The sequence below is a fragment of the Sphaeramia orbicularis genome, chromosome 21 (genome assembly GCF_902148855.1).
Source record: "Sphaeramia orbicularis chromosome 21, fSphaOr1.1, whole genome shotgun sequence".
Classification (NCBI taxonomy): domain Eukaryota; kingdom Metazoa; phylum Chordata; class Actinopteri; order Kurtiformes; family Apogonidae; genus Sphaeramia; species Sphaeramia orbicularis.
In genome coordinates, this window is record NC_043977.1 from 12352965 (window position 1) to 12372804 (window position 19840).

General features: G+C 38.2%; 1 protein-coding gene across 1 annotated transcript in view; it reads right to left on the bottom strand.

Moving 5' to 3' along the window:
- LOC115412182 (ephrin type-A receptor 6-like) overlaps window positions 1-19840 on the bottom strand; it is a 417601-nt gene that overhangs the window by 29252 nt on the left and 368509 nt on the right. The window contains exons 7-9 of the mRNA XM_030124523.1: window positions 17427-17497; window positions 5753-5878; window positions 5043-5228 (exon numbers count right to left, since the gene is read on the bottom strand). Coding sequence (XP_029980383.1) covers window positions 5043-5228; window positions 5753-5878; window positions 17427-17497 — 383 coding nt within the window. The remainder of the gene's footprint in view (window positions 1-5042; window positions 5229-5752; window positions 5879-17426; window positions 17498-19840) is intronic.

A 19840-nucleotide genomic window follows, 5' to 3' on the forward strand; every position in this document is an offset into this window, starting at 1 on the left:
TTCACAAAGAAAATTTGTCGTTGTCATTATTTATGGGTTTGTTGTGTTGTTATTTTTTACTGTAGATCACATTGGTCTGTATGTGGAACCTGAACCAAAAGGATTTTTGACAACCTGGACTGTTATGGTTAATTTTTGCACTTCCATCCTGTGCGGCCGAAACTTTGGCAGGCCACATTTGGCCCCCGGGCCGCATGTTTGACACCTGTGTTGTATATCTAATTGCATTGTAGCCTTATATCCAGTCTGTATTATCATTGTCATTATCAGTGTCTGCATACGTGCACTATCCAAGTTTATTACCTCCATGCTGCACAGTGTGATTAACAATAAACTCAAATAAAACTGCGGAAATCTCACATCTGTAGGAGTTGTCAGACTGATATTAAACCTGCTGTGCTTGTTTTAGTCACATGACACACACAGGCGTTAGTACTTGATTGCATAACCATTGTTCTTGATGACTTTTGATGGTCTAATAATTTTTTCCACAACTGTAGACCTCTGTTATTGACCTCTGATACTAACAAATCAGACGTTTGACCACAGAAATGCTCTGAACATTCTGTGATTACAGCTGTAGTTGAACCTAATGCTGAAAAACACATTCATTCGGTGGCTTTAATGCGGTAATGAGAGTATCAGCCTTTAAAAACTCTTATCGCTGAACCTGTTTCCAGGAGGTCAGGGCTGAGGAAGTGTCCTCTATCTACATGCAGGGAGGGGTGGAAAGTCTACAGGGGGACACATTTATATTCACAGCGATGTCTCACTTTATACACCCCCTGTAAAAACAACCATATGTTGCACGAGGTGAGCCCCGTAAAACAGAGCTCGTTAACAAGTCGACGCTCACACACATCTTCACAGACGTTGTGTTTAAAGTCTACCCCTGCACACAAAAACAGCACATTATTACCCACACAGCCATGCATTCTAACCACCGCCAACACGTGTTCACAGTGCACAGTTTCTGTTACACACAGGACATTTCACCGGACTGAGCCTTTGTTTGTGTAAACAGAACTGAGCCGGTTCACTGATCTCACAAATAAATAAATAAATAAATAAAAACTGATAGTAACTAGTCATTTCATACCAAGATATCAGACTTCTGCAATGCTGAGAGTGTTTTTACAGCAATTTGCCATTTAAACTTCCAAATGCGTAAATGTATTCACCAGACTGAGATAAACAGTGTGATGGGTGAAGAGATAGCAACTTCAAATGCTCTTACATTTTATTTTGCATTTAAGCGAAGCACTTAATCCGAGTGCAACATTTAGGTCACGGCAACAGAACAGAACAGCTTGGAGTAATTTTTGAATTATAGATAGCGATTGAATTGCAAATGTCTATATGACAAATTCTGCGATCTACCTGTGAAAATGTATGAGACATGCATTAGGTTGCGATGGAAGAGGAAAAAAAACCCCAAAAAACATGCTTTCACTGGCCGTGTAGTGTTGAATGTGGGTGTCGAACACACAGCATCAAGCAAGTTCACACTCACATTTGGCTGCGACTACTGTATATGAAATGTGTTACTGAATTGTGACTAAACGTATCTGCATTTACAGCTCACTGCAAGATGGGATTTTTAAGATTTTTTTGCTCTAAAACATTGCAATAAATTTGCAATCAGTCCGCTCATGTTGCCTCGAATCAGAACAAATCGGTAAAACCCATAAAGACCCAAACATCCACCGTCAACCGAAAGCATCTACTGATCTAAACACTTTTATAACTTCTGATCCACTAATTCTGTTCGTACGTGGTGTAAAATGCAGTTTGTCATCTCTTCATGGTCATCAGATATCAGATATGACCCTTTTGGATGTTCAGAGGCTCTGTAGTTACCATGGAAACACTGTCATCTTCTACAACATTAATTCATCAGTAAAACTCATGGAGTTGAATCAAATGACAGGGGATGGAGACACTATGTTTATGTTCAGTTAATGATATCTTCACTGAAAAAGTTACTGTTTCTTCAGTTTTCTCTGTTTCGCATACAATAACCCTCAACTCAACGCACAACTGTAAATAGTACAAGGATCAACACAAGCACAACTAGTCGCTTTTCCACTGGATATCTGCACAAAACTTTACCAATATTTACTAAATGTCGAAAAAACAGAAGTGCGTAATGTCAGTTTTTCCATTAAATCACAAATACGATGACTTGTTTATTTATTATTGCGAGATGACACGAGAGGTCATTCCATAAACACGATGACGAACGTAAATATGGTGTTGATTTACAGATATATTCATTATTATTATATATTACCCTTCTGTCTCGTACTAAATTAAAAAAATGATTGGGTTTCCTGATGTGTCCACACATACCGCAACATGTTTCTTCTTCTTCACTTGTTGTGACGTACGCCATTTTTTTTAATTCACCTGACTCTAGTTGCGGAAAACGGTCTATCCATTACAGTTTTGTGTGATATACCATTTGCGCTATGCCTGAGACTTTTGGCGAAACTGTTGTTTTTCCATTAGGTACATTTTTATGTGCAAGTTATATTTGTGCAATTTGAGCATCAATGGAAAAGCGACTACTGTAAATAGTATATATAGCTTTTTTGATTCGGCACTTCTGCTTGTGTGCTTTTCTGGTGTGCTTTTTGTGCTTCGCTGCTGTAACCTGGACGTTCCCCTTGTGGGACAAATAAAGGCATGTCTTATCTTATCTATTATCTTTAATCTAAGCTTTTATGAACATCTACATGATCAGTAAATTACATACAGCTCTGGAAAAAATGAATAGACCACTGCAATTTCCTGGGAAATCATCATGTGTGCATGTATGACAGCCGTTCCATTTATATGTCTGTTGAATTCCAACACAAACACACCTTATTCTACTGAATAAACACCTGATCCAGGTCTTATTTCAGAAGGAGAAATATAAACCCCACTACTGCGGCCATCATTATCATCTTACAATAGGCAAAAACAGTGCTATTAGTACTGAAAAAGTAACTGGAATCCAAAAGTAACTATGTAAAACTACTGGACTTCTGCTCTGACAATGTTCCCAAACTCTGAGGACTAGTTCTTCTATCAGGACAATGCTCCTGGCCTCAGCTAGGTCCATAAAGGTGTGGATGACGGACCACCACATGAAGACCCTGTCATGTTCAGTCCAATCTCCAGACCTGAACCCACTGTGAAAACTTCTGGAGGAACATGGACGGTCATAAGCCATGGAACATGTCTGAGCTTCGTGAATTTCTATGCCAGGAGCTGCAAAAAGTCATCCAACAGCAACGGAGGAGAGCCAAGACACATGAAAGCCGTGACTGAAAATCAGGGTTATTCCACCAAATACTGATGTTTGAACTTTTACCAAGTTACAACATTAGTTTGTGTTGTTTACAAATGAATAGGAACTGGTTTTCTTTGTATTATTTGAGGTCTGAAAACACCTGCATCTTTTTGCTGTTTTGACCATGTTTTGTTTTCTGCAAATACATGCTCTAAATAACAATGTTTTTATTTGGAATTTGGGAGAAATGTTGACGGTAGTTTAGAGAATAACATAAAAATGTTCATTTTACTCAAACACATACCTATAAATGGTCAAATCAGAGAAAGTGATCATTTTGCTGTGGTCTCTTATTTTTTTCTAGGGCTGTATGTGAGTTAAAGCCCCCACTTCTGCTCTGACAATGTTCCCATATTCTGATGACTGGTTCTTCTATCAGGAAAATGCTCCTGACGTCAGCTGGGTCAATAAAGGTGTGGATGACGGACCACCAGATGAAGACCCTGCCGCATAAAGTCATCCAACAGGAGAGGAGAGCCAAGACACATGAAAGCCGTGACTGAACATCAGGGTTATTCCACCAAATACTGATGTCTGAACCTTTACCAAGTTATAACATTAGTTTGTGTTATTTAGAAATGAATATGAACTGGTTTTCTTTGCATTATTTGAGGTCTGAAAACACCTGTATCTCTTTGTTATTTTGACCATGTGTCATGTTCTGCAAATACATGCTTTAAATAACAATATTTCTATTTGGAATTTGGGAGAAATGTCGGTAGTTTAAAGAATAAAATTAAAATGTTCACATATGTATAAATGGTACAATCAGAAAAAGTGATAATTTTGCAGTGGTCTCTTATTTTTTTCCAGAGCTGTATATGAAAATACTTCATTTTGTTTGTTTGTTTATTTCCAATACTGCAATAAAATCAAACAACAAAACAATTACACTGTTCTACAATTTCTTAGAAAATATCTGCCTCAGACATTTAATGTGCTAAATCTTACATTCTTTAATAAGATGAATCAGAAAACAAATGACCAAAGTACTGGTTAGCTCATGTTTTCAACATATATGACGGTGTGTTACTCCACATATATGCTGGTTTATGTACATTTATACAATACATTTATAAATGTTCTACTAAACAGAACCTGTAAAGTGAATGTATTGTCATGTGCAGACAGTGTTTTGAAGGAGATCTGGTAGCTCTGAGACTAATATTCTTTTCATATAAAACCCATTCTCTCATTAATTCTCAGAATTTCACATTTTGGCCCAAGACTGTATCATAGAAACTACAACCAACTAGCACATTGGACTGAATTTTTTTTTTTATTAGTGACTCAAATTTGGTAAAGTTTAACTACTTTTATTCTGGAAGCATTTTACTTGTAGACCAGTGCTATATAAAAAGAAAGTTAACCATTCTAAAAGGAGCAGGATGAAATTTAATTTATAATCTCCTGCCCCCTTATTCCATCCTTCACCTACCCTAAATTCCTGTCAGATTCCATAAGTAACTCAAAAATCCTCACATATCAGACTAAATTCTGACTATGCATAAAACACAAAATTGCTGTACATATCCAGGATAGGATTTTCACTGAAAATTCACAAAGAAAAGAGGATGATATTACAATAAATGGTGATAAATCACTTAAGAAAGGTTAAATAGAGTGAAAAAAAAATCATTTGGGAATTGCCACAGAAGCCACAGTGGGTCTTTAAGGGTTAAAATTAGGTTGTTGTACTTACTCTTGGTGACCACTCCCTCCAGGCGGATGATGTTGGGGTGGTCAAACTGGCCCATGATCGATGCCTCACGCAGGAAGTCTCGTCTCTGACGCTCCACGTAACCACCTTTCAGGGTCTTTATTGCTACAGCAATCTCCTTCTTCCCTGGTGTTCTCAGTCGGCCGCTGCAAACCTCACCAAACTCACCTACAGATTGAACACACACATGCACACACACACACATATATATATATATATTCAGGAGTCTATCACCAAACTGTCGCATCACTAAGCAGCACCGTCTCCCACCTGGGGGCAGTGTTGCAGTTCCCATCTAAGGTATAGCATTATTGCCTCTTCTCTGATTAGTTCAACTTCATAAAATTCTTGCTAAAAAAGCCTTGAATCTATTCTTCCACTTTCTTTCATTCTCTAAACCTGTTAAAGCTTTAATATTCCTACAGCCTGTGCGGAGAAAATGACAGTGAGACACTGGGAAATGGAAAATGAGTCCTCTTAAGTGTCTACAATGGAGCGGAGGGGGTTCATGGCAATTATATGTGTGGAATGAAAATAGATCATCTCCTATGGCACATTTGAAGCTATTGTTATTCTAACCGACATGAAACCATCCTCTTCCACTAAGATGAATGCCGCAAATCAGTGAGACAAAAGCAGATGAGTGTGTGGCGTGCAGAGCGGGGGTCTGTGTTTGCGTGTGTGTTGTTTACCGGCTCCGATCACCCTCTCGATGCGGATCCGGCATGGGTCAATCTCCTTGGTGAACTCGTGGACGGCTTGTGTGGGGTCTTCATATGTATCGGGGTCCACGTAGGTCTTTATCCCTGGGAACGGGACTACAGGGACAGAATTATAACGTTTTTAATAGCACAACCAGGCGAGAAAAGCTGCACATATTTATAGCTGATGACATTTACACACAGTAATGCTACAGCGGTTACAGTATTATTTTTTTTTTTTTCTATTTATTTCTCTTTTGCAGATGAACTAAGAAATAACATTACCCCAATCCTGGTAGAAAAATAAAAATTTAAATCCACACTTACAGAAAATACACATAAAATTGAAGATTTTACAGATAAATAGAAATAGTAAATACAATAAATAAATCAAACTAATTAAATAAAATGACAATACAGTTATAAAATTATCAAATCAGACCACAGTATTGTACAATTGTAGCACAGAATAGGAATCAAGTCTTATGGAGCTGTGGTTTTTCAAGAAAGCCATATATGAACCCCATAAACAGGCACATTTTTTGTCCTTTTTAACGATATATGTTAGCTTTTCCAAGGCAAGACAAGCATCCAGCTCTTTTATCCACAAACCAACAGAAGGTATGACCATACTTTTCCATAAAAGTCCAATTATCCGTCTGGCTTGTAGTGACTGTTGTAAATTTACAGCACAATCTGCAGGATCAATGCACTGTTACAGTATTCTTAATATTTGTAACTGTGCATGACAAAAAATGCTTCTGCTGCCATTAAAAAAGCATTAAATAATACTTTCTAATATAGGGTTGAATGCTGATTTAACCCATAAAGACCCAAACAGCCACTGGTGACCAAAACCATCTACTGATCTAAAATGTTTAATACCCTTTAATCCACTAATCCTATCAATCCATGTAAAATATTGGTGCAAAATGCAGTTTGTCGTCTTTTCATGGTCATCAGATATGACCTATTTGGACGTTCAGAGGCAACACCGTGGCAACACCATCATCTTCTACAACATTGATTCACCAGTAAAACCCATGAAGTTTGAACAATGACAGTGGATGGAGACACTTGGTTTATGTTCAGTTAATGACAGATTTGACTGAAAAAGGCACAATTTCTTCAGTTTTCTCTGTTTTGATAAAATAACCTTTGAATTTACTCAGAGCTTTGATTAATTTCTATATGATCAGTGAATTAAATATAGGAAAATACATGATTTACACTGAAAAAAAATCAAACTAAAGAGGATAATATTACAATAAATGGTGATAAATTACTTAAAAAAGGATAAATATAGAGGAAAAAAATCATTTGGGAACTGCCATAAAAGTGCACTGGGTCTTTATGGGTTAATTCATTTCTACAGATTTACATGGAAATTGAAACATGTCTTCGCTAGATTAATACAACAGAAATAAACACTTACTTAAAATATTTCTCTACAATTAGCAAAATACATGCCCTAAAATATAATATGTAAAACATTGCATTAAATTAAAGTGGGTAGTAAATTGTAAATTACCAGAATGCTATCTCACAGTCATTATCCTTGCATGTAACAGCAACACTTTAAGTAGACTGAACCTTTAATGTATTTTATGGTATTGACTCCAACGCAAAAGTAATGTAATGTTTGCATAAAGACCCAGATTTTCCTTGACCTTTTGCTTTTATCTTTTCCCATTAGAGTGAATAAAGTGAAAATAAGAAGTGAAAGCTACACATTTTCATGTTTTAAGTGCATTTTGATTTCTTTTTAAAAAATTTTTTATTGTTGCTGTTTATCATACTAAGTAAGTTTCTGCAACTATTCACATAAAATAAAACCAGAAGCAGCATTCTCTGTTTTCACTCAACATGAATGAAGGAAATAGACAGAACATAAATGACAATAATGTAAATTAACTGCTTAATGAACACACAGCTTTCACCTACCTACCATATTCACCTTCCTCCTCTGCACTGTGTGTGGAAATGCCACACTTGCCTTAAATTGGGCCTTTTTATCCTGTAGTTGAGTGTCAAAAATAGTCCTGTCTATAAGTCCCTAATGGGTGTGCGAAGGATATATATGCAACTCATGACCCTTATGTTCTGAGGAGACCTAGATCTATTTCCTTATGCTTATTTCAGACCACACATGCTCGACTCGCCCCTGCAGCAGATCTTTATTAAGGTAATTGACCAGGGACGGCTGGTTTTGGTCGATCCATTCATCATATAGGCAACATTAAGGATCTTAAAAGCTGAAAAATATGATCTCATGACTGTGTTGCATTGTATTAAGTGTGGTCAAAAGTACTCTACCAGTGGAAATAAAAAATAAGTTTGATCTTTGTATTGAACACCTAAATCCTAATCAAGGGATGCCATCCTCAGTTTGAAATAATATACGACAATCTCATTTCTGTGTTAATTATGCATCATTTACACATATGATGATGGTCACATTAAAAGACAATTCAAGGAAGTCCAAATATACACAGAAAATACATAGACTACACACTCAGAAGTTGCAAAAATGATGTCATTGTAAACATTTCTACATATAATTCTTTGCAAAGATTTCAAAACCAGATAGAGCAATATCATTTATTGTATCTGAAGAATTTTAAGACCTTTGAATGCCAGATTTAAGGATTTTTATCAATTTTAATGATGAATGACACTCTATTTTAAGATCCACATTTATCCTGTGCAGTAATTTCCATCTCCTTTAAAGGGATCATATTTGGCTAAACCCACTGTTATTAGTCTTTGGTTCATTTATTTGTGTATTTGGACCCTAATAGTTAAAAGGTCAAGGCCAAGGTCAAGGTTACTTTATTTATACCTGTAGGTAAATTTGTTTTGCAGTCTAGGTGATTGCCTTGGCATTACAACAATACATGCATTGAACATGCAAGACAGGCACTTGATCACGCTTACAGACAAGACAAAAAGACAGGACAAAAAGTGCTCAGTGTTCCACCATTCATCGGTATAGCAGCATGGATAAGTAAAAGAATAAAATAAATAAGATCAAACAAATAAAAACAAGATGCAATAAAAACACAACAAAAAACAGAAAAGATAAAATAAAAACAATCTGGGATAAAAACCAGGATAAAAACATAAAATTTAAAAATTTAAAAGTTTAAAAATTAAAAGTTAAAAGTTTGAATTTGAACCCTCCAGGTGCTGCAAAGCTATCTTCACATTAATTTAGGCAAAAACTGAGTGGATTTACAGCATTTGCAGTTGATGTAGACCACAGGGAAATGTTTTAAAATGCATAATTCTGTTTTAAAAGATCAAAATATCACTCCTTTAAAACATTTCCCTGTGGTGTCCATAAACTGTAAATGCTCTGCTTGGGTCTGAATTCTTCATTAATTCAACTCCACAGGTCCATCTTCAACACTATTTCTGAGTAATGACACCGGAAAGGTGGTTTTGAGCGCTGGCCCTTTAAATGTACATGAGCCACTTCAAGCCCCGCCCCCCTCCAGGTTGTTGGCTGTGCTGCTCTGTCCCATTCAACCAACAACTGAACATTTTAGGTAATCGGCTCGAAGTTTGGACATATTTTCAGTTTTTACTCCAACCGTTGCTGCTGATAAACAACTAAGTCGTACTCAGAGAAATGTTCGTCGGAAGTCTTGACCTTATATGTGCAAATGTCGTGACATAATTAGCTATAGACGTAACAAATTAAGAAGGAATTAAAACAGGTTGTAAAAATCCACTCGATTTTTGCCAAAATAAATATAAAGATAGTTTTGCAGCACCTGGAGGGTTCAAATTCAAACTTTATGAACTATTAGGGTCCAAATACACAAATAAATGAACCAAAGACTAATAAAAGTGGGTTTAGCAAAATATGACCCCTTTAATACTTGTCACCTCCATCTCAAAGCATGAGGTTACATTTGTTTCGATAATAATGGCTGTTGTGATGGTGACTTGTATCTTGCGCAACAAGTGATGGAGTCCACGGAGCTCTTTCACACAAAACTTGACATCATTTTACTGTTGACACAAGAAATGGCTACTTCCTTGACTTCAATCATCATATGTGTAAATTGCGCCAAAAACACCATTGAATAATCGTCAACATTTTTTCTGGAAGGGGTTGGACTTTGCCTTGATTTGACAAAAAAAACTGTGATCCCATGGTTCTTACTGGATTTGGGCAGTTGCATTTACCAGTTGGCTCACCTCCCTAATTTGTTCTACACCAAGGTTATAATAGTTTGGGATTTTTCATTATAGTTTAGTTTTATTTAGTTTTAACTATTTTTCTCTCATTCAGTTAGTTTTAACTAGTTTTTAGAGCAGGTTTGCTAGTTTTTATTAATCCTTGTTTTTTTTCTAAATGCATAGTTTTAGTTTGGTTTTAGTTTTTTCACATCTTTTATCCTCGCCGTCATATTCATATAAATCTCAGACAGGACTCTGCTGCTTTCTCCCAACTTCAGTGTCCATGTTTCCAAGTAGAGTGGGGACGAGAAGACGACTCTATACGACAACTGACGAGACGTGACGAACCATGAAGTGCCGTATGGTGCTGCCAGCTAAAATTGCTCAAGCGAAATAAATCGATTTCATATCATCAAATCAAATTCAAATCAAATTTTATTTATATAGCGCCAAATCATAACAAAAGTTACCTCATGACGCTTTACATATCGAGTTAGTTGAAACCAGACTCTAAGCCTTTTGGCTTCCATGTCAGGTTCGTGCTGATTTTAAGGTGCTTTTATTGACTTATAAAATTTTAAATGGAGGGGCACCTTCTTACTTGACGGAGCTGGTTAGACTGTATGCACCTTCTCGTGCCCTTCACTCACAAGGATCTGGCCTCCTGACTGTACCTAAAGTCAGGAAAAAGACTGTCGGTGAACGAGCCTTTACTTTCCGTGCGCCAACACTTTGGAACAGTCTTCCTCTGGACATAAGGCAGGCATGCTCTGTGGATGTTTTTAAAGCAAAGCTCAAGACCCACTTGTTTACTCTGTGTTATATGTCTTGATGTGCTTTTACTGTTAATGTTTTTAGTTTTTATGTTTTATTGTGATTGATTTTATATCTGTACAGCACTTTGATTGAAAGCGCTTTACAAATAAATTATTATTATTATTATTATTGTTATTATTATAAGCCAATTTACAGAAACCCAACAGAATCCTCCAGGAGCAAACACTTGTGACTGGTGACAGTGAAAGGAAAAACTTCCTTTAAACAGGCAGAAACCTCGATCAATCTGATATTGACAAAAACAAAAACGAAGGGGATTTTATCCATAATTTTGATACATTTTAGTTAGTTTTGTAAGCACACAACACAGTTTCAGTTGTTTTAGTTAACGAAAATGTGTTTGCTATTCTAGTTTTCATCATTTCGTTAGTTTTTGTTAATGATAATAACCTTGTTCTACACCCACTGGTAACCAAAAATGAGCTGACGATCCCAGACTAATTCTCATTGGAGAATTTGCCTAATGGCTAATGTACTCCTCTACTCCATTAGACTGAGTGTATCAACAGTGTATCGTAGGACATTACAAAAACAAATATAACAGTCATTCAGTCACTCCTCAGACAAATGAATTTAGACACACAGAGATGCATTTCCCCCCCAACTATTGATTATGAGCTAGGAGGCAATTAGATGAGTTGATCCTCTGTCTCAAGTTCAATATCTTCTCTCTAGCAAAGTGCAGGAGTTAACACAATTGTGTTACACCACACACCTGAACACACACAAACGCACTGGCCCGGTCCTCCTCTGTCTTTTGTTAAAAAACAGCAGGGTATCACACTGTGTGGAGAGTCTCTTAACCGGGGCAAGGTTTCAGCCTCGTACCTGAACCGAGCATCCACCCTGCTGTAGTGTCCTTGAGCAAGTCGGCAAATTCTCAACATCTCGCTGTTGTTGTGGCCCTGACCCTGACCTCACAGCGGAGAGGGGGGGTGGCTAGACACAAACAGTATTTCTCTTTCAGGGATCAATACAGTATCACACAAGAAAAAAAAATACTACAATCTGTTTTCTCTGATGCATGAACTGACGCTGTCAAACCCCCGAGGACGCTGTTCTGCTCTCCAAGCTTCTGCTCGACGCCACACTCAAGGCTGAGACAGGACAGAGAGCCGATACTTCAGCAACCCAGCTGCAGATTTATAACACACACTCACCTTTAAAGTGCCTTTTGTTCTTCAATAACAGAGAAGCGCTACAGAACAGCTTGTTAGCCACATCTAAAAACTCATTTGAATATCTATTTTCTTACCTTTGCTGATCTACGTCCTTCTGCCTTTTTTACAACCACCTCATTTTCTCTGTTCTACCTTTTAACCCATTTGCCCTCATCCTCATTTCTTTCTCCTCTCTGTTTTCACCCGCTTGTAATTTCCCCTCACCTTGCCTCCATCTTTGTCTTTCCGCTCACTTTCAAACATTGCTTTTTGTCGCATTACAGCTCTTACTTCTCTCTCAGGCAGGACGCTACGATCTGGTCGGACCAGAACCCCACGCCACAGGAACAGCTTCTTCTCCTCCGCTGTTAAACTCTTACTCAGTTCTTAATAACACCAACACTGTATTGTCACTTTCTCCACCTGCTGATTAAGATGCACTGTTAATTACTTGCACTATTTGCACAGAACCATAACTGGTACTGTTATAGCCTCATTCAAACCCACTGGCTTCGTCCGTACTGTATACTGTATATTTTGAAACTTTATCGTAGGTGTTTATTTATTTTATTCTATTCTATTTTATGTTTTACTGCATGCTAGTGTTGCTGTACTCCAGTCCAGTCTTGGACTTGAGAACGGTCTCGAGACCATTGTCTCCTTTCTTGGTCTCGTCTTGGACTTGACCCTTCGAGGACTCGGTCTCGGACCACAATGGGAGGAGAAGGACTCGTAATTTCAGAGAAAGTTCTCGAGACCAAACGATTTTTTAAAATGTTCATGTTAACAAAAAATCCAATTATCCATCATTACAAATAAATTTAAATAATAAAAAAACTTGACTGGCCATGGCTGGTCTCGTCTTTGGGCCGTGGTTGTGCTGCTGGGGGTTGTGTGGGGAGTTGATGGTGTCCTCCCCTCTTTGGGCTCTGCATGCTGCCCCCCCCCCATAGCCATATTAATTTAAATTGATTCATATAAACTCAAAACAGATAGTAACTGATACAAATACATTGTTACAAATATTAAATTATTTAACTAGTAGTATTGTGACTGCCTCCGCCGCTACCGCTGCCACAATCATTCTAGCAAATTAGGTTACTGGTATTATTAAATATTTTTGTATTATTACTACAATTATTATTTTCCCCCTCACTCGCCCCTCTCTCTTTCTTGCTTTCATTTACACCCCCCTCTTCCCCTTTTCCCTGTCACCCCGATCCAAGCTATAGGATTTAGTTGCTACTTACATTTCTGATCTTTTTCTTTGTTATATGACGTTGTTGTTGTTTGTCAATACTCTGTCATTGTTGTTGTTTTTGGTTTGTTTGTTTATTTGTTTGAGTTTCCTTTTGTTTATGTGTTGTTGTTGTTTTTCTGTCCACATTGTCTTGTTAACTATAACTAATTAAAAAAATAAAAAATAAATAATAATAATAATAATAAAAAAAACATATGGAATGATAGTAAAAAGTCCATATGAAGAGGTGAAGTAGACCAGAGTGTGCCAGACTGCTCCTATAAACACTTCTCAGTCTAGCTTAGTCTGTAGGCCTAACTGTTGATTCTTAACTGGTTATAACTCCTGGTTATGAAAACTGTCTTGTTTTTATGGCCTCAGTCTTGACTCGGTCTCGACTCCTGAAAGACTTGGTCTCGACTTGGTCTTGACTACATTTTTAAACCAAAGGTCTCAGTCTCAACCCTTCAAAGACTCGATCTTGACTTGGTCTCTATGTAGGCAGTCTCGTCCCCATCACTACTCCATGCTTTGTACTTACTCCATGTTCTATCAGTCCCTCCAGGAATTTGCGATTTTGCAATCCCAACTATTAACGCAAATTCAGCCAATCACAGCGAATTCTGCGCGATGCTGCAATTTCGTCCAATCACTGCAAATTTTCCGCAAATTTGACTAATCACCTTAGCCCCCTTTCGCCCACCCGTCTACGTGACATGTACATCATCACATTCACTTCCTTGTTGACGCTGAGAAGATGAAGACATGTGCGATTCAAAACACTCATATTTACCGAAAAATATCACTGCCAAAATTTGTGCAAGTCAGTTTGCAGATGTGTAACACAAAAGTGGAAGTATACTGTTCTGCACTGCCTGCAATACTGTGGTGGAACACAAACGAAAGTGGCTGCTCCACAGACACTTTTCAACCGCAAAACATGCAGGAGAACGGCTGAAACTGGAAGAGGAAAGACGAGACAAGTCCCAATGACAGAGGCTGTTGGATCCAGAACAACAGCAGGAGCTGAAAGGGTCAAGGTTACTCTAGGTCTACTCTATAAGGCAATAGAAGAAAAGAAGAAAGAACCTGTGGAGGCATGCTTTCCTTTTGTGTATTTTGAATGTGTGTATTGTGCGTGTGTGTGTGTGTGTATGTGAGGGAGTGCGAGCGCAAGTCTGTGTGCGGAGTGAAAAAACGAGCTCACAAACGAAAACAGTCATTAAACTTGATGTTAATATTAATGTTTACTCTTATGTGTTAGATAGAAAGCAACCCAAGTTTGGCTGACCTGTGTGCCTGTCTGTGTGTGTGTGTGTGTGTGTGTGTGTGTGTGTGTGTGTGTGTGTGTGTGTGTGTGTGTGTAAAACCCATCTAACCCTAACCCTAAATATTCTACTATATCATTAAGGAAGCAAAAGTCATGTGTTGTGTTGTATAAATGTCAGATGGGGGTGGGATTTAATCAGTTTTCTTCTTCCCACTCCTTTTTGAGCAGCACATATTGAATTTATTTTGTTATTACTAGTGTACATGTCAACTGTTATTTTGTCTTGATCATCTTTATTAATGTATTTGCTCTGAAATAACAAACACAAAAGAACAAACAATTTTTCTTCTACTCAAAACAAATAAATGAATGAATGAAAAAAAGCCTGTGTTGTTTAAAATCATTGCTTCCTGGTGCTTTTTAAGGCTAAAAACTAAAAAAAAAGTCTGTTCTAGGTAAGTTGCAAATAGTAAAGTAAAGTAAAGTAAATTTTATTTATAGAGCACTTTTCACAGACAGAGTCACAAAGTGCTTTATCAATTCAAATCAGAATCAAATTAAGTTTACAGAGACCCAACAGAATCCTTCAGGAGCAAACACTTGTGATTGGTGACAGTGGCGAGGAAAAACTTCCCTTTAACGGGCAGAAACCTCGAGCAGACCCAGACTCCTGAAGGATGGCCGTCTGCCTTGACCAGTTGGGGTTAAAGAGAGAGAGAGAGAGTAAAGGAGGAGAAAAGAGAGAGCGATAGAGATATAGAGAGACTGGGGGGGGGATGACACATGGAGTACGTTATGATGAATACATAGAGTGTAATCAGTCTGTGGTGGTCCTGGGTCAGGTGGGAGACTAAAAAGCCTTTTTGAACAGGAGGGTTTTGAGGTGTTTCTTAAAGCTCTCTACAGAGTCCATGGACCGTAGGTGTAGAGGCAGGTCATTCCATAGACGTGGTGCCACAGCTTTAAAAGACCTGTCACCGCGTGTGCTAAAACAGGTCCGTGGATCAAATGCCCATGTTCCTGTGACTTTAATAAAAGAAACCTCAAATCATCGCAACTTTCACCGCAATTTTTTGAAAAGCTGCATTTTAGGCATTTTAGGCTGCATTTTAGGTCGCAATAATAAAAAAAAAAATCCAGCGAAATCCTGGAGGGACTAATTAATAACGTACTGCATGTATTTGGATGAAAGTGATGTTGTTCTACAGTGCATTTGTATATATAAGTTATTTATTACAAAAAATGTTTGTTATAACTGTGTAACAGCACAACAGGAAAGAGAAAAACTAAGGATCAGGCTCTCAGGTTGTGTGACCCTATGCTCTGATTGGCTGGCATTCTGTGACGCTGCGCTCTCATTGGCTGATGTTCTGTGACGCTCCGCTCTCATTGGCTGACATTCTGTGATGTTATGATCTCATTGGCTGACGTTCTGTGACGCCCCGCTCTGAGTGACTGATGTTCTGTGACGCTGCGCTCTCATTGGCTGACGTTCTGTGACGTTACGTTCTCATTGGCTGACGTTCTGTGACGTTACGTTCTCATTGGCTCACGTTCTGTGATGCTCCGCTCTGATTGGTTGATGTTCTGTGATGCTGCGCTCTCATTGGCTGGCATTCTGTGACGCGCCGCTCTCATTGGCTGACGTTCTGTGATGCTCTGCTCTGATTGGCTGGCGTTCCGTGACGCTGCGCTCTCATTGGCTGACGTTCTGTGACACTGCGCTCTCATTGGCTGATGTTCTGTGACGCTCCACTCTCATTGGCTGATGTTCTGTGATGCTGCGCTCTGATTGGCTGACGTTCTGTGACGCTGCGCTCTCATTGGCTGACGTTCTGTGACACTGCGCTCTCATTGGCTGGCGTTCTGTGACGCTGCGTTCTCATTGGCTGGCGTTCTGTGACGCTGCGTTCTCATTGGCTGACGTTGTGTGACGCTACGCTCTGATTGGCTGGCGTTCTGTGACGCCGCACTCTCATTGGCTGGTGTTCTGTGACGCTCTGCTCTCATAGGCTGCTCAAAACAAATAAATGAATGAATGAAAAAAAGCCTGTTTTGTTTAAAATCATTGCTTCCTGGTGCTTTTTAAGGCAAAAAACTCAAAAAAGACTGTTCTGGGTAATTTGCAAATGATTATGTTCCTGTGACTTTAATGAAAGAAGCCTCAAATCATTGCAACTTTCACAGCAATTTTTTGGAAAAGCTGCCGCAAAATCAGGCATTTTAAGCCGCAACAATAAAAAAAAAAATCCTGCGAAATCCTGGAGGGACTGTTCTATGTTTGCACCGAACCACTGAAGTATATTCCTAGTAATATGAACCCTGCTTATGTATGTGGCAGTAAACAGGATTCTGATTCTTCTGATTCTTATTTCAGTTGATATTTTTATGCCCAGGATGAAATATTGGGTATTAAAAACCAAAGACAGCAGAATCCACAGAAAAGCAAAGGAGTGTCAAAGCAGGCAGTTTAGGAAAATGTAACCACATTAAACCCTGCGCAGTCGTGGGCAGAGGAATGAGGTTTGGGCTCTATTGATTTGTCTGAAATCGAAAATCTCAGTGCGAAGATGTAAACGTTATACTTCTTGTTTGTTATTGTAGCAATAGCCAGTCGTTTCCTAAAACCATGTCGTGGGGGTCTGTCTGAAATGATCCATACAAGCATTCAGTGAGCATGTTGAATATGAAAAGAAAAGCAGATGGCTGGGCTGTGAGCTGCTTCTATAGCTCACACAATCCTTTCTCTTCGTGCTGCTGCCACGCTTGTTGGCAAAGACACACCGATAGAAACGCAACCAGGCACTTTTAGAACAAATGGCTGAGACAGTGTACACATAACTTACTTAAAGGTACCGCTTGTTATATTTGTCAAACTGCAAATATAAGGCTTTACAACAAATTGAAATACAATCTTTTTCCTGTGCAGGCAATAGGTAGAGCCAAAGCAGAGTAGGATGTATTTACCGTGGCCGTTCTGATAATTGGTCCTCCTCTTTTCCTCTGAGGTCATCTTGGCCTTGATGTACCACTGACACCTGGGGAACACAAGTGCAGAGTTAAGCCGGGTTTACACTGTGGGACTTTGTTCTGTTCCAGAGGAAACATGGCAAAATGTACTGATATCCTGATCGTGATTGAAAAACAGTGGTCCCGTGTTGATATAGGGACTGTGTTTACATTCTGTTTACATCAGCAACCCTGATATTGTGAGGATTTGAAGGAACATACACTATAGGGCTGCATGATTTTGGCAAAAAAAAAAAAAAAAAATCCCGATTTTTTTTCTCTAAAAACTCGATTTTCGATTTCGATTTTTGGGTAAAACTACAAAAGACAACAGAAGTCAGAATGTCATTTTCGTGAGCAGCCCACAATGCAAGGCACTGCTCTGACTTCAAATCTGTGATGAACCCACAGAAGTTTATTTTTTCTTAATTAAATCTTTATTGAATGAAGTAGAGTATACAAACAATGTATACAACAAGAAAATAACTTAAGTTTGCCAGAGGGAATACACTATAATACAATGTCCAAATCAGAGCTAATACTCATGTTTTTTAGAGCCTTTTTGTTTCCAGATTTATCTAACAGCTTTAAATAAAGTTCAACATCTTTCAAAAAATAAATGATATTTGGTTTTGTGTTACAGAACTTACCTTTGTGAATGAAAAATTTAGCAAGTAAGAGGACTAAATTAATTATTTTTTTAAAAAAAATGTTTTTTTCTTTTTTTCTTTTCTGGGTATCTGGCCCACAGAAGTGATACCAATGTAAGTCAGTGACAGGCATCGGTCGTGCATGCGTGGACCACATAATATGAGTAATCCCCATGCGGTTCTATTTAAACTGGGGGATCCGTGTGTGGAACAGACCAACCCAGGACACGCTGGAGGGATTCTATCTGTGGAGTTGGTGGATGTGTGTGGGCAGAGGGCTGTATGGGCTCCTCTGCTGGGGCTGCTGACCCCATGACCTGGACCCGGTTCGGAAGAAGACAGTACGGTACGGATCCGGGACAACGGAAGATGAGTGATCCACATGCAGTTATATTTCAGTTGCGGGATCCGTGCGTGAAACCACAGTTTACATTGGTATAAGTACTGCAGGTTCATTAACACATTAAAAGTCCGGTCATTACACGGACTTCTATGACAGACCGCTGTCACTGATAGGAGGAGGAGCCTACGGTAGTCTGCAAGTGCGCGGCTGGGAGGCACGAGAGAGATGAAATTGATTTTACGATTTCCCTTTTTTAAAAATCGTCCTAATTTTAAAAAATCCAATTTCGATTTAAAATCGATTAATCGTGCAGCCCTAATACACTATATGGACAAAAGTATTGGGACATGTTGACACCTTTTTCAATGTTTTCCGTTCTTTTTATATAAATCTTTTTGAGGTTTAGTTACAATATTATATTCAAAACAAACAAACAAACAAACAAATAATGTGTGAATTAACATTAACCCTTTCATGCATAGTGGTTGCTACAGTGGACAGTTTTTCTACAGCTGTTCTCTTATATATTCATGGATTTTGTTGTTTTAGTTCCATATCAGCCAACACAGTGGACGCTTATGCATCATCTCATACACTGCCATTTATACTATTATTGTAACTTTACTGTTCTTGATAAACCTGATCTAGAGTAACATGTTTATGTGTAAATCAAGTGCTTGTTATTGTTATTAGTCTGTAATTAACATTTTTTTTAAACAAAAGTTGTTGGTCTTTTTGCATTCTATCTCCATGAATTGAGTAATGACTGGTATTAGAGTGTTAAGAAGTGAGAAAACATTAGATTAGCAGCATTAAAAATGTCTGGTAAAGGTTCATACTGTCTTCCATATATAATTATTGTAGGTAATTCATTTATCAGACAAACTAGTAAAACAAGTAAACAAACAACTACCCCTGTCTGATAAATGAATTACCTAAAATAAGCATTAAAAATGTTTTTATTTCATAGTTTTCACACAATATATCAGTGAATACATGTTTCTTTGCTTCAAAAATTAAACACATGGTGTCCAGCTGACTGGACATTTTTGCAGCTCCATGAAAAATAAGTTCATAAGAAAATTTTCTTTAGGCATGTTTTTTTCATGCCTCAAGAGGAATAAAAACACTCAGGAAAAAAAAATCTTGATTAAGGGTCTCATAATTCATGCATGAAAGGGTTAAAACTAGTTTCTGAGCCTCATATTGACCACCCTCTCCCATCAATCACAGCTGTGCATCTTCATCCTCCTCCTCCTCCTCGTCCTACATGGTGACAGTGACAGAATACAAGCTGGGGGACATGTTGGTTGATCTCGTCCCCCATTGATGGCAGTAGATGAATACCATAATGAATCTCCAATGTCACATAGGGATTT